Here is a 16,519-nt window from a genome sequence, read left to right as displayed (position 1 = left end):
CAGGTACATAACTTCTTATTATGCCCCCTCCGGTAGCCACCTTGACGACGGATGCCTCCCAGATGGGGTGGGGGGGGCATTGTCTGGGCAGGTCAGTTCAGGGATCTTCTCTTCCAAACGAAACCTTTCTCCATATCAATGTGTTGGAAATGAGGGCTGTACTTCTGTCCCTACAAGCCCTCCACAACTTTCTCCCTCAAGGCATTATCGCTATCCACACAGACAACATGTCGGTGGTCTGGTATCTAAACAAACAAGGAGGGACCAGATCTTACCCCCTTTGCAGAGAGGCCATGAGGGTGTGGGAATGGGCAGTGGCTACCAACCGCTTCCTGGTAGCGACCCACATTCCAGGAAAATCCAATGTATTGGCAGACAGACTGAGCAGGACTATTCTTTCTCCTCACGAGTGGTCCCTGAACGAAGCTGTAGCAGCTCAGATTTTCAAAAGATGGGGGACTCCGTGCTGCGACCTGTTTGCAACACCACAGAACACGAAGTGCAAAAGGTTCTTTTCCTTGACCCTGTGTCAAGGGAAGCAGCTCTGGATGCTCTAGTCCAACCCTGGCCAACAGGACTGCTTTACACTTTCCCTCCGGTTCCACTCCTTCCCAAAGTCATCCAGAAAGCTTCCCAATTGGGGTCCACAATGATTCTAATTGCTCCGTACTGGCCTCGTCAGGTATGGTTCCCCTACCTACAGAAATATGCTCTGGACGGTCCTTGGTTTTTGGATCTAACCCCGGACCTTCTGATTCATCAGTCGGGACAACAGCACCAGTCCCTTCACACTTTGAAATTAGCAGCTTGGCTCCTCCACTTCCGACTTTAGTCAGAAATCACACCCTGGACCCTGAAGTTATTCACATTTTATCTTCAGCCCACAAACCCACCACTAAGAAATTGTATCACAGTAAGTGGAAGAGGTTTGCTATCTGGGCTCAACTCAGAGGCTTAGACCCTATTACTGCCCGGATACCAGAGGTCTTGAAATTTTTAACATCCTTGTTTAATCAAGGATCTTCAGTCTCTACTATTAAGGTCCAACTAGCAGCTATCTCCAAATTTCACGAATCCATAGACCCACCGTTGATGAGTAGCAGATTAGGTAAAACTTTCATGAAAGGTGCTGTGCTTTTAAGACCCCCAGTTTTTCATCCTGCGCCTCCGTGGGATCTTGATTTGGTACTTAGTGCCTTAACATCTCCTCCCTTTGAACCGGCTGCTACATGTGAGTTGAAATATCTGTCTTGGAAAACTGCCTTCTTAATTGCAATTACCTCTGCAAGAAGAGTTTCAGAACTTCAAGCCCTATCTATCAAACCACCGTACTTGATTTTTCACAAGGATAGAGTATCACTTAGGCCTAACCCATCCTTTGTTCCAAAAGTTTGTTCTAATCTCTGTCTCCAACAATCTCTAGAACTACCAGTTTTCTTTCCAAAATTTTCAAACAAAGCGGAATACACCTTGCATAAGTTGGATGTTCACAGGCAATTGCGCTTCTATCTAGACAGGACTCAACAGATTCGAAAGACAGACCAATTGTTTGTGTCCTTTTCAGATAATAAACTGGGTAAAACCATCACTAAAGCGACTATTGCCAAATGGATTAGAGATTGCATAACTCAGGCTTATTCCTCTTCAAATAAGCAACTTACAACATCTGTCAAAGCTCACTCTACTAGAGCTATGGCTACCTCTATTGCATTTCATTCCAAGCTCGCTATTTCTGAGATTTGTGCTGCGGCTACTTGGTCCAACCCGCACACTTTCATTTCCCACTATAAATTGGATGTGGCATCTAAAGGGCGAGCATCATTTGGTTCCACAGTACTCAGGAGTGTTTTCCAGTGAGCCACCCAGGATTCAGGTGCTAGGGACGCTGTCCCATCAGTCAGAATGTAGGCGAGATAGGATCACATAACATCTTTTAGTTATGTACTCACCATAACTTCAGATGTTTGGGATCCATCTCCCTACATTCCTAATCCACCCTCCTTCCCCTGCCTTGGAGATCAGAAGAGATTGAACGGTTTTGAGTTCTACTGTTTTATCTTGTTTCATCTGACGATGTTATATAAGCAGTGCGTGCATGTGTGCATGTATGCGGACAAACTAGATCTGGGGGACTGGTAGTGGTGCATCCTGGGATATAGTAAGCTCAGCCAATAAGAGACTTCGCTCTTTGGCATAAGCGTCGTGCCGAGGGATCGGCTCCGAACCCATCAGTCAGAATGTAGGCGAGATGGATCCCAAACATCTGAAGTTATGGTGAGTACATAACTAAAAGATCTCCAGGATGCGTACTACCACATAAAAATGGCCAGGCCATCCAGGGATCATCTGCGCTTCTGGCTGGGAGACAATCATTACCAGTTTTGAGCTGTGCCCTTTGGTCTCACTACAGCCCCCAGAGTGTTCACCAAATGCATGGCAGTGGTCATGGCTCACCTGAGACGTTTAGGATTCCAGGTGTTCCCATACCTAGACAATTGGCTCCTCACCGCCACCACCAGGCATCAACTCATTCAGGCCATGGAATCCACTCTGCCACTCTGCAACCAACTGGGCATTACAGTAAACTCAGAAAAATCTGCCTTGTCGCCATCTCAGCATATCGTCTTTATTGGAGCAGAACCGGACGCCACCACCACCATGCTAAAACTTACAGTAGAAAGAGTCTTACTTCTCCGTCAGCATGTCCGCATTCTAATATCCAAAAACAAAGCACCAGCATCAGAAGTGCTGAAATTGTTAGGAATGATGGCAGCAGCAATTCCGGCCATACCACTGGGTCGTATGCACATGCGGATACTGGAATAGCTGTTGTTCATTCAGTGGTCTTACCAAGAGCTCCCCATGTCTCACATGATAATGATCACAAATTCCTGCAAAAAGGATCTTCAGTGATAGTTGACCTCACTTCATGTTACAATAAGACGTCCATTTCTCTTACCCCCCCACCAGTGGCCACAGTGACCATGGATGCTTCCCTGATAGGGTGGGGGGGGGTATTTTCAGGGAAGGACATCCCAGGGCACATGGACTGAACAAGAGGCACATCTGCATATCAATGTCCTAGAGATGAGAGCAGTACTTTTGACATTGCAGTACTTCCAGGACTCTTTTCCTCTGGCTACAATTGCGATTCAGACGGACACCATGTCAGTGGTCTGGTACTTGAACAAACAAGGAGGAACCAGATCCTACCCCCTTTGTTGCAAGGCCATAAGAGTATGGCAGTGGCTATGTCCATCCAGTGCTTTCTGTTAGAAATGCACATCCTGGGGAAATCCACCGTGATAGCAGACAAGCTAAGCAGAGCAGTTTTGTTGCCCCAAGTGTGGTCCCTCAAGACAGAAATAGCAGACAGGATATTCCGCAGGTGGGACCAGCCTTGCTGCGACATTTTTGCCAGTCACATGAACACCAAATGCAGAAGCTACTTTGCCCTGATTCCCCCACCAGGAGATGACCCAAGGGATGCACTTATTCACGATTGGCCCCCAGGTCTTCTCTATGCATTCCCACCAATCCCGTTGATACCCAAATTATTACAGAAATCGAAAGCCCTGGGAAGGACTATCATTTTAATAGCTCCTCATTGGCCTCATCAGATTTGGTTCCCCTTCCTTCAACTTCATCTTTTGGAGGACCCCTGGATTCTGGACCCAGTTCCAGACCTTCTGACGCACTCGTCAGGGGAACATCATCCATCTCTGCAGTCTCTGAAGCTCACTGCTTGGCTGCTCCAAATCCCATCATAGCCAGGTTCCATAACCTCTCCAATGAGACGAAGCAAATTCTCTTATCCTCTCAAAAATAATCTACAAGGAAGCTATACCTTAGCAAATGGAATACATTTTCTATATGGGCCTCTAAAATCAATATTAATCCTTAGCAAGCCCCTATGGCCTCTATACTAGAATTCTTGACCATGATCTTCAGTAAGGGAGCTGCAGCAGCAACAGTCCGTGTTCAACTTGCTGCCATCTCTAACTTTCATTTTGGATTTCAAGGGTTGAATATTATGTCACACAAATTATCCAAAGCTTTTACCAAAGGGAACTTTCATATTAGACCTCCTGCGAAATCTCCCTATTCTCCATGGAATCTAAATGTTATGCTTTCCCGCATAATTCTTCCGCCATTTGAACCAGCTTCCTCATGTGAACTCAATTTTTTGTCATGGAAAAACATCTTTTTAGTGGCTATTACTTCTGCCTGCAGAGTGTCAGAGCTTCAAGCCTTGTCCATCAAGCCTCCTTATTTGATTTTCCATGCTGACAGAGTCTCAATTCAAACAAACCCCTCTTTCTTACCCATAGTTTGTACTGAAACTAATCTCAACCAAATTATTGATTTGCCAGTTTTGTTCCCCAACCACTCCAACAATCTGGAGTACATGCTGCACAAACTTGATGTTCATAGATAGCTTAGATTTTATTTGGATAGATCAAAACATTTCAGGAAATCTGACCAGCTTTTTGTTTTATTTTCAGATTCCAGGAAAGGTATGCCAGTGGCTAAAACAACTCTGTCTAAATGGTTATCTGATTGTATGTCAGCTGCCAATATGCCCTTACAGCATAAAATTAAAGCTCACTCAACCAGAGCAGTTTCTACATCCTCTGCTTTTTCTGCCAGACTTCCTATTGATAACATTTGCGCAGCAGCCACTTAGTCAAAACCTCATACTGTTATCACTCATTACAAAGTTGACAGGGCCTCCTTTGGATCCACGGTCCTGAGAAATATACTGCCGTGTGCCACCTGAGGCAGATGGTGCTTGGGACGCTACCCATCAGTAAGAATGAACGGCGAGATAGAACAACTTCTCATAAAGAAGTTATGTACTTACCATAACATTCCATGTGAGTTGTTCATCTCACCTTCATTCTTACATCCCTCCCTCCTACCCCCTCCTGGGCTCTCAGAAGACCGAGATGCTAGATCCTTCCTGGTCACTCAACCCTTCTATACTTTCTCTCTTATGGAGTTATAGAATGACATATGGTATTATTATACCCCGCAAACAAGATCTGAGGCAACTCAAGGTGCATCATGGGATAGGGACTTGGCCTCGAGCTACTTGAAATCCTTGAACTTTGTAGTAGGTGCCAACTCGGAGCCGAGGGATCGTCTCCAAACCCATCAGTAAGAATGAAGGCGCGATGAACAACTCACATGGAACATTGTGGTAAGTACATAACTTCTTTATACTTTGTATATATTTACATATGTATACATATATTTTCTTTTCTTTTCTTAGCATTTATATTTCAGGGGTCTAGCCTCCCTTCTTGAGACATGAAATCTCTGAAATTTTTGGCATCATAACCACTGCTTTTGTGCAGCTCTCTTCAAGCCTCCCATTGTTTACAGCATGTAGAAGGTGCCCTGAAACTTTGAAGAGTTAACCAGTGCTCATATCCTTGGCTGGATATATTATAACCCATACTGCGTAGACTACTGCAATAGTGATCTGTTAGAACACCTACTGTTGTTGTAAGTTTGCTTACATAACCATTGTTTCATAGCCATTTTGACATGAATGCAAGAAAGAGTATTGTCTTAGTCCATGGATGCTGTTCATCCTCCAAAGGAGTTTACAGCAGGTTGCCAGGTACAGAGAACCAGCAGTTCTTACAAGTATTTTCATTCATTGTGGACACTTTAGAAGAAATGGTCAAAAAAAGTTGGGACCATCCTGACAGTGTCACACCTGTGCACATAAAGACAGACAGGATTTTCCATCATCCAGGAAGTGGACATTCTGGAAAGAGGACCCTACTCCATGAGCACAGAAAGTACATCCCCAGACATGCTGCGGGCCACTAAAGGAAGTAGGTATTCATGCCCTTTACTTTGCCAATAAGGACTTTGAACTATTCATTGCAGATGCTGTGTTTTCATCAGCTCCTTTTGCCATTTTTGGATTATGATGTACACTCTGTAGAAGGCATGTCTGTCAGTAAGCTCAGGGACAAGCATAAGACTCAGAATGCAGCAGCTACCAATGTTGGCTCCTTGGCATCTATCATTGCATATAATGCTGCAGACAGGAATACCAGGCTGGTGGGATCTGGCATTGCTATGTGTCTGCTATCTTGGCAGCAGCTAGACTCCTTCACGAACATCAGAGTGACCTTCATGGTTGCTTATTTCAAGGTGGTCTGGTTACACCTACCTCTCAATCTCTTAGTGCAAGAAATCTGGACAAAGCCTTCTAAAATGGAGCTTTTCTCCCCAGGCCTCCACTGAAAATGGACATATATCCAGTTGGACTAGCCGGGTCAACAAATGTAAAATAAATAAAAATAAATAAAAAGGGGGGGGGGTCAAAGGTCCATAAATAGGTACAGATTTTAAATATTGCTCTTACATACATTTTCTGAAGTATTTGAAGTCTGAAACTCAAATGTAAGTCATTATTTAGTGACTTCATTCCTCAGATCATCCAAGTGACTTGCCAGAAAACCACATATTTTATGAGAAATAGACCAAAGATAAGAGGCAAAAATCTGGACATCTGCAAAAATCTAGACATTTGAGAGCTATGGTCTGATAGCTGGGCTGGAAATAAATGACATTTTGAAAACTATGAAGGAAGAAATCTAATAACATTTATGCACAGATTTGAAATGTTGGCACTCATATAGGAACTAACAGACACCCTGGTTCCTTGGAAACCCACAAAGCCCAAAACAGGACTAAATGCAGCATCATAGCCAGCAGTTTTCCCTTTCTGGCAAATGGCAGCAAGGCTGCAGGAAAAGAGTCAGATTCTCAGCAATTTCAAGGTGGCTGTTTGCAGTGGCTCACAGTAGTCCTGAGTCCAAGGCACCAGACATCTTTTGCAGGTCATGATCACAGAGAGATTTTACATCTTTATGTCAATATAATACATCATTGCTGTCAAAGCATAAGTGAGGAATTTTTCACCAATGCTATTGTTAAGCATATTTGTCTCCTGTGCCCCATTTCTTTCCTTGCTGAAGATTCCTTTCATTAGTTGCAGACAGCAGTGGAGAAGGTGCTAAAGATTCTCTGTATCAATGCCATTTTTCATGTCCTTCCAGATCAGCAGGACATTGTAATTTATGCCTATTTATTTGAATTCTAAAGAAGATGAAGACCATACTGTCCATTGCAGACTTTAGTGGCCCCAAAACTTATTCCTTATGGTCACCCTTTAGGCTGCTCTCTCTCAGTTGTTAAAAGAAAATTGATGCACTGTTTGGATCCTTATAGTCACTCTTTCGGCTGATCTCTTACAGTTATTAAAAGAAGATTGATGCACTGTTTGGATCTTTAAGTTACCATCCTCTACATCAGAATCAGAAAACATTCAAGATTATTTTAGTTTTATAGAGGAAAAAAATATTACCAGTTCAGGATTTTGGTCTCATATCACCTTCCAGGGTTTTTACCATGCCTCTGGTTATGGTGGCAGCAAAGTTAAGTGCCAAGGGAATTAAGGGAATCTTTACCTGGGCATTTAAACCAATGATTGATTGCAATGTAGGATTGTGTACTCTGTTTTTTTTTCCTGGTCTCTTAGGATCAGTGTTAGTTTTGTAAAATCCTGACTTGAACCAGTACATCATCTGATTTTTCAATCCTGTTCCCTTATAAATAAGCCCTCTCAGTCATTTGCAGATTTGCAGTCCTCCATTTTACAAATCATTTCATGTTAGGCAGTTACTGTCACTTCCTAAAGACCATGGTTCTTCAGGCTGTAGTGTTTGCAAAGCTGGACATGAGTTTTGTGCTGAAATCTGATGGTACAGTTGTAACAACACCCGGATCCTTTGGATGCCACAATACACATTTCCATGGCCTGCAGGAATCATATAGGGTGGCTGCAACAGCACAATTTATTAAAACCCTTTCTAGGCCCTCAGCCTCAAGCTACACTTGCCACTAATACATTGTATCTGTTATCAAGAGTGTATGTTGATAACAATGCAGTCCAAGACCTTTAGCTCTATGGGGAGACCAGTTCTCTCCAGAGCATGCTGGATACAAGGGTTGTTCTTTTGGTATTTAAGGCTCTGGAATGGTGAATTCCTCACGGTATGTTATCCTTTTCAGTCAGATAATGTTTTTGTGGTACATCAGGAAATAAGGATGTAATCATTACTGAGTTCTTTGTAGAGAGACCATGTGACTGTAGGAGTGGGTTCTCCAAAGAAAGTTGTCTGGTGATGATAGCTGCTTGACGTTCTGAGACAAGTAATTGTGAGTCCTGGAATAGCAAGACTGAATGAGCAAAATTGGGACTTGTATATACCAAGTCTGAGACTGCTCTTTTTTTGGAGTATTTCTGTTTCTCTGTGGTATGGCAGTTTCAGACTTGGTATATACAAATTCAGTTATGGTGAAGAGGAACGTGTACCCTGGTGGAAAAAAAAAACTTTAAAGGATAAACAGCAATGTTTGATATTCACTCTTCACCTGCATTTTCACATTTATTTATAGTTCTGTGGTTTGCATTTTATTAATATTATCAAAATTACAATAGCGATTCATCTGGTGACAGTCCAGATCCATAGAAAGTTCTATAAAATTCAACAGACACTTTTTTCCTGACAAGTGTTCTCTCAAGCTTTTGATGGCAAAGATGTTTTTTCAGTCTTTGCAGTCACACAAAATTCTTTGTATCTGTTACCAGTTAGTTTTTCCTGAGTGTCGACTCTTTTTAACTGTTGTATGGGTGCCAATGTTGTCATGTGGCATCAAGGGATTCTCTTTGCTTTCCATCTCTCCCCACATTGTCCAGGTTCATAGTTATGTCAAGATAGCTGAAGGTGTGGATGATCTTGGTGGCTTCATTTTGACAGAGCGAAGTTTGGTTCTTGTTCCCTCTCTTCATTTTTGTTATCCTGAAAGACTACTAGTACACTCATCCAGTGGACTAAACCTCAGACGTCTTTTCTTGTATCTTATAGCTTAGTTGATCTAGTTCTTCTAGTGGCTAACTCTACAGACTACTCTTCCAGAGTATTCTGTATCCTATGAGCAGCTCAGAAAACATATACAGACTAACAGGAAATTTTTCAGTTTGGGTATCATCTAAACAGATACATTTATTACTCCTGTTTTGGTTTTGCATTGCCTCTCACAGCTGTTTGCCTTAGTCATTCCTTGAGAGAATGCATTAAACAGCTGTTTCTATCTTCTGTGTTGGCCATGATTGTGCACCCCTGGCATTTCTAAAGGTCTGTAAAGCAGCTATGTGGGAAACCTTACTAGCTGTGTCTCCCATAAAAGATCCATTTCCACCACAAAATATCTGTTTTATGTTTGAGAAGCTTGCCTTATGTATATTTGAACAATGTTTTTCAGTGTTGATACTTCCATCTTAAGCAACCTATTTTTTGTTCTTGAATTCAGCACTAAAAAATTAGAACAGCTAGCTTTTTAGATTTTCCATTTTTTTATCTGCAAATTTTTAATCATTGAAGTGGACTGATCATCAGATCATTTTCATCTAGGACCTTTTTTTCTTGATCTTTCTAAAAGGCAGAAACTGATCTTGTTTACCAACCCTTCATTCATGCTGAAGGTTGCTACAGAGTCCAATTTCATTTACTTAGGCACCCACACATGCGCCATGTACTTCAGTTCTTCCCTTCAGACTACTTCACTGTTGGTGTTTGTCATGTGTTCCTTTTCTATAATCTCTGTGCTGTCTCTGTAATGTTCCTACGTCTACAATTAGGATTGTGCTTGGTACATATTTGACCTGCTGATCCTACAACAAACATGAATCCTTCTGCTGGCTGTGCCTTGTAGTATCACCATGCCATATTTTACCCTTTGAGTGCAGATTTGCTAACTTTCTGTGTAGACATAAGCCCCATGTGTTCTGCACATTTTCACTGCTGTTTATTTATTCTTGTGATAATGGCTGGTGGTATTTTATTTTTAATGGAATGGGCAGCTTCTTGCTGAAAACTACTAAGGGGTGTGCCTACAGAACCTTATTGATCTCTGGTCACTGTTCTCACCTGTACACTTTATGTTGTGCCCAGCACACCCTGTGTCCTACTTGTAACATTGTACCTAGGGCCAGTATGCAATTTACCATTTGTGTTTGGTGCATGATTCTTGCCTGAGTTGGTACATACACTCCTAGACTTGCTGTTGTCAATGAATTACATATTTTGGCTATGCATAGTGATAATCTCTTATTTTACCTGTGTTTTTATACCAAGTGCAGTGCTAAGTGCTACACCACTGTTTTGTGCAATAAAAATGTGTATTATGTTAAAAATTATGTTCTAAAATGTATATGGTGTTTTGCAGAATTGCAGTTGCATGGTTGTTGGCTTTACATTGAAAACTGCCAAGAAATTTTCAAAGCTTTGACATCTAGTTTATAAAAATTGTTGTGACATTGACAAGTTATATATTTATGTGCTTATTTTCAGGTTCAAGTAATTCACCTGAAGTGGATTTTGCCAAAGAACATTCTTCTGTTTTAAGCTCTCCATCTCCTTCTTTGCATAGTTTAACACCAGAAAATAAATACCCAGTAAAATCTGCAGGAATTACAGTCACTAGTCTGTGTAACCTGAATGCAGGTAGTAAAAAAGCTCAGTACAGCTGGTCTGCTGAGGCCTCAAACAAGAAACTAAATGAAGATGATATGTATTCACCACTGCTTAGTCCAGTGACATTGGTAGGAATTTTATTATAATAAATGTTTCAATAATTTGAGTTTTGGTTTGACATTTAAGTAAGACATTTAACAGAAAATATCCCACAGTTACTAAATTATTTAATAATCTTGTAGGAGTACTGACATGGTTTAGTATTTGATGATTACAGATTATCTTACTTTATATTTATTTATTTGAATTTTTTTATTAGGGTAGAGCACCGATCTCAGTGGACCGATCTGCATCTTACCCCAGACATGCAAAGTATATAACACACAGAATACAAGTAATACAGTGAAAACAAATAATACAGTACAGTGCAATCCTTGCAATTTGTGAAATATGTTATCAAAACAGTAAGTGAGCAGATTCACATATATAAACAAGTAGAATCAGTTTAAGTCACAGGAATGAGCAACAGAGAGGAAGAGAGAGAAAGAGAGAGAAAATAAAGGGGGAAAGGATATTTTCTGGGAGTGCAGTAAGCTGGCGGAATTTAACAATTCCCTGCGGGATGCACTGTCAGAGATGCTGGGTGGGCAGATTGGTGTGACAAGGGTAATGATTTTCCTGAGCTATGATACAGCATCAGAATTGTGTAGACATGGATTGGCCTTGCTGTCTCTATTTATGGTGACTGCCAAAAAAGAAACTACTAGAAAATGGAAATCAAAATCTAAACCAACTATTCTAGGAGTAGTGAATAAAGTAACAGAGATAAAACAACTGGAATTGAGATCTTTAGAAAAAGCTTTAGAAAGAGGTAAGAGCAAACTGCATAGGAAAAATATGGGAATTGTGGGAACAATAAATATAGGGGACATGTTTATGTGAGCATGTCTACCAGAAGTTTAAGGAAATGGGTATTAGAGCACTTGTATGCTATAAAAACAAAAAAAATAGTAATAATGTCCTTTTTAAGCATTCTTTGACATGTTCTAACTGGAAGAAATTTACTTTTTCTATAGTGGAAGTTGTTAAACGTGACCTTAGGGGAGGGGACTTTAGAAATGATGTTGAACAAAGAGAGGCAGAATGGCAGATTAAACTTGCTTCTTATTTACCCCCTGGTCTGAATGATATGGTGAACATAAAATGTTTCTTAAAAAATAGGAAAATTACTAAAGTGAATATACAGGGGTGAATGTCCTTGTGTTTTAAATTGTGTTAACTGTGTGGACACTTTGAGATGCACAATTTTTGTAGTATATCTTTAAATGTTTTTATGTATTTAATTGATTTATTAGTGAGATGATCTGATGGTCAAATGTTTTTTGAATGGTTTAAAAGTGATTTGGAAGTGTATTTTATCATTTCTGAAGTCTTTGGGATGAATAGCGAGCATCAAATTTTAACTACACTAAAAAAGAACTTTCGTAGCTTCTCCAGTGCTTTTCTTGGTGGATTTTGTGTTTTTTTTGTACTGTGGACACCTTGGCCTGCTTGTGTGCTGCTTTTCTTGTTTTATACATATAGGGGACAAATGAGGTTTCAAAGGAGGAAGGACTTAAATGAGCTATGTAATGTCTGACTGAAAACGATTGGGTAGGTTATAAGTGATGTATAGTGTTTGCAGCTGGGAGTGTGTCAGTATGATTTGTAGTGTAAAATACTTGCAACTAGGATTGTGTCGGTGTGGTTTGTTTTCATTTATATAAATGTATGATTGCTTATGTTGTAAGTGATGATTTAATAAAGATGTTTCTTGTTTAAAAAAAGAGGCAAGAATTGAATAATTTATGTAATGCTGCTTAGGTTATATGATATATAGCAGTATATGTGAAGCAAAATGTTTGTTAATTTTAACTTCAAGTATATATCCAAACAAAAGAGTTCAACAAAGGATAAACAGTGACACCCTACAACGACAAGTAAATACACACAAAATAAAACCATAGACACCAACACACAGCTAGAGCCAAAGTCAGTTTATTATAAGGTTAGAGCTTTCATGATCCTACTGATCGCTTCATCAGACCATTAAAACCATAAAATTCAAAAACAGAAATTTATATAACTAAAGACACTATGAACCAAGAACCAACCATCCATCCAATCAGCTTACATCTCTCACATACAACCAGAAATAAAGTATCACACAGTCTACTTAATCTAAAAGCGATACATTCATTTAAAGAAACGGTTACTAGGAAACATATACATACATAAATTTTACGAGATGGGCATAAACTACACACAAATAACCTCATTAAATCCTGAAATATAACCAACAAACAACACTAGTGCACCAGAAAAAATGAGCCAAGGAAATAACGTAAAATAGTTTATTCAATGTTTTCCTCCAATAGACTTCATCAGAATAAAAGATCTGCAAAAACACAAGCATTTATACTATTGTTGTTCATTAACAACCAATTAACAACTCAATTATTCAATTAATTATCTAAATAATTAAAACATTTAAAACCAATAAAAATCTTATAAATCTGTGACTTTAATATAAATATTAACGCTTTTTATACTTTCAATTTATTATTGACCAAAAAACATTTTCTGATAAAGTCTATTGGACGAAAACGTTGAATACACTATTTTACGTTTTTTCCTTGGCTCGTTTTTTCTTTTGCAATAGTGTTGTTTGTTTGTTGTGTTTGGTTTCGCTGAATTTTGGGTTTTATCTTTAAATCCTGAAATATGTAATACTTCCAAAAGTCTAAAACACATAACTAATCATCATATATAAAAATAGTATAACAACGTATAATTCATCTGGATAAATCCCATGCCCTCAGGATGGGATTTAATGAGATTGTTCCATTAACACCCAGCCCCATATCTGTTCTAAATGTAATTGTCCATCATAGTTCTGACTTTTCAGTTATATTTCTAATATCACCGAGATGAATACTCTCACATTGGTTTTCTATCACTAGAAAAAAATTAAATAAAAATGTATAAATTTCTGTTTTTGAATTTTATGGTTTCAATGTCTGTATGATCGGTAGGATTGTGAAAGTGCTAACCTTATAATAAAAGGACTTTGGATCCAGCTGTGTGTTGGTGTAAATGGTTTTATTTTGTGGTAATTTTAACTTGTTAATGCAGTTTGATTGCTTTTATATAAATGTAAATATGCCTATACCACAAGTGATAATTTAATAAAGGTGTTTAAAAAAATAAAGGGGGAAAGGAGAGACTGAGGGAATGAAGGCTGAAGAGAAAAGAGGAGGGGTACAGCTGGATGTGTTTGCAAAAGTCTTTGTTACTATTTTAAATCTGATTGAAAAGTTTTGTAAGAAGTTGTTTCTTTGAGGTGAGATTAACATTACTTCTAAAGTTTGGGTCCTAGGCTTGAGAAGCAATGGCTGGTAATTTTAGGTTCATAGACAAATGTGAAGAAATTAGACACTGTCATCTGTGCTAGTATGTCTGGCTGAAGTTTTGTACATGGTTTTATATTGACCTGTGTGTTATATGCTGGCATAGCTAGCAATGATATTGTAACTAAGTTCTTAACATGTAGAGTAATGCTCTGTTTGTATGGGATACTTAAAGAGCTGAACAATGTTTTGTTACATTTCTAACTGTGCATGTTTGTACAGGAGATTCTAAATGCAGACTGTCTCAGAGTCAGCTGATCTACAGATGATGTCATCGGAATGTGTTCAGATGCTCTGTGTTTACTTTCAGAGACTGAAGGACAGGAACTTTAATATAAACAGCTGTTTGTTGATTTTCAAAGAGTGAAATGAAAATAAGAACTGGAACAGTTGAGACAGTTAACATAGTTTATAAAAGAGCCTGATGAAGACAGTTTAAATATTTCAGTTGAGTTGTATTGAGTTCATAGTTTAGTTCACAGTTGAGTAGAATTGTGTTATTATATGGAGCAGTGGAATAGTTGATACCCAAAGGACTCACCAAGAACTGTAAGCCTGCCTTTGCTAAATTAATGTCTTTTGGCTTTTCCCGGTTAGGGGTCGCCACAGCAGAACTCTGGTCCGCTAATGATTGGCAGTGGATTTTTAGTGTGCCGAGGTGCCAGCCCGATGCCCAGTCTTCAAAGAAGGCACACCCATTCATGTACACACCTACCTGCATGTCTTTAAAATGTCTCTCGACCGTGGGGAGGACATGCAGACTCCATACAGAAGGCTCTCCAGCTGAGAATCGAACTGGAGAACCTCTTGCTGTGAGGCAACAATGCTAACTGCTGCACCATGCGGCTGTATGTAAGCCTGCCTTTGCTCTGTTGTAATATTTATTTAGTTCAGAGACAGTGTTCTTCAGTTAGACAGGAAATTATAGCTAATTAGTCAGATTTTTTTCTAAATGTTGGATTTCTGTCCTTCAGTATTAATTTCATTTTCCTGGTGATTGAATTCCGTTTGTTTATTGAAATTACTATTTTACATTTTTAATCATTTTGGTCATTATTAAATATGTTTATCGTACATTGTGGCTGTTCAATTAGTGCATTCTTTAGCGATTTGAGAGTGCTTATACTTGCTTTGACAGTTCCCAGGCCAGTCTGAAAGCCTGGCTGCTTTAGGTCATATGCTACCATTTGTTTTGATATATAATTTTAATAATCGGACACCCCTTTGAAAGGGCATGTAGATGCTCTGATTGGTGGCAGCATTTTACCATCTCATTTGGGGGGAGGGACACAGCTGGAAATCTATGTCAGACTTTCCCAGAAGTGGTTGGATGTGTGGGATTCAATTTATTTAAGTGTGAGTGTATCAGACATCTTAAAATGGAACACATTGCTCTAAAGTGTGTAATAAGGAGTTACATTAGGGGTGGACAGAAGTATACAGTCCAGTCCCAGGTTATAGAGTGTGTTCCTGTTGTGCTGTTAGGGGAAATTGTAAAATATTACTCCTGTTTAAGTGACGGTCTCACATTGGTGTCAGTAGTGAGGATTGCCAAGATAGAAGGGGACATCACATACTGGTGGCAGTTTGGTGGGATATAAACCAGATGCCACATACTGGTGGCAGTTCAGTGGGATATTGACTAGACATCATAGCAGTTACTAGGCACACAGTCCAGGATACCATTAAGGAGTCTAGCCAAAATTCCCAGTTGCTCCAAACCACTGTATGATTAAGTGAATTGCTGAAGGTCACACAATAGGCAAATGGAGGCTGAAGGGGTCAGCCCATGTATCACAGAAAGTAGCTTGTTATCAAGTCATAGCCTTAGTCCTCTGTGCTAACTGCCAGAGCCTGTGCTAACTGCCCATCTATTTTAGTTGAAGGGGTTTTAGCAGAGTGTGATGATGATGTGAGGTGGGGCCAGCATTGCAGGGGGAGTAGGGCACTACATGTGTGACATATGCCAGCATAGCTAGCTGGAGTTTTGTAAAGCATTATATGGCACTTGAATATGAAAACATGTGTACAGATGGTTGTGTTAAAAATGTATTTGTAAAGTTTCTTTTGTTAAAAATGCATCAACATTGAGTCCGGCTGGACAGAAAAGAAATATACATGTATGTCAGACTGTATTGTTATAACTGACAGAATGTATATAATTTAAGGGAGGATACTGGAAAGGAAGGGATTAAGCTCAGCCCAGCTAAACTTAAGAAAAATAGCCTGAAATTAAATAACTTGGTTTAGACCATAAAGATTTTATCTCACAGGTCTGAATGCAGTGAGAGACACAGTGTCTGTGAAAAGCCTGTGCTTGGATCTTGCTCTGTTGTCCTTAGTGGTAAATTAACTGCTACCCTGAGTTGCCAGAGAATAACTTGTTAGTTCTGCTAGAAGGGTAGAAGTGTTGGAATTGTTTTACAGTTTCCAGATGCTGTAATAAACCATACTTAAAGTTCTGTATGTGTATTGTGACACATCAGTGACAGATCCTGGCTCAGT

General features: G+C 39.6%; 1 protein-coding gene across 1 annotated transcript in view; it reads left to right on the top strand.

Moving 5' to 3' along the window:
- The window catches only part of SYCP2 (synaptonemal complex protein 2), a 2,578,701-nt gene that overhangs the window by 1,078,541 nt on the left and 1,483,641 nt on the right, over positions 1-16,519 (top strand). Inside the window, exon 7 of the mRNA XM_044088976.1 lies at positions 10,443-10,693. Coding sequence (XP_043944911.1) covers positions 10,443-10,693 — 251 coding nt within the window. The remainder of the gene's footprint in view (positions 1-10,442; positions 10,694-16,519) is intronic.

This window comes from Protopterus annectens, chromosome 12.part0 (genome assembly GCF_019279795.1).
Source record: "Protopterus annectens isolate FY-2018-M chromosome 12.part0, PAN1.0, whole genome shotgun sequence".
In the NCBI taxonomy this organism is placed as follows: Eukaryota; Metazoa; Chordata; order Ceratodontiformes; family Protopteridae; genus Protopterus; species Protopterus annectens.
The sequence above is the reverse complement of the archived record's forward strand: the minus strand, read 5'-3'. Positions and strand labels throughout refer to the sequence as shown.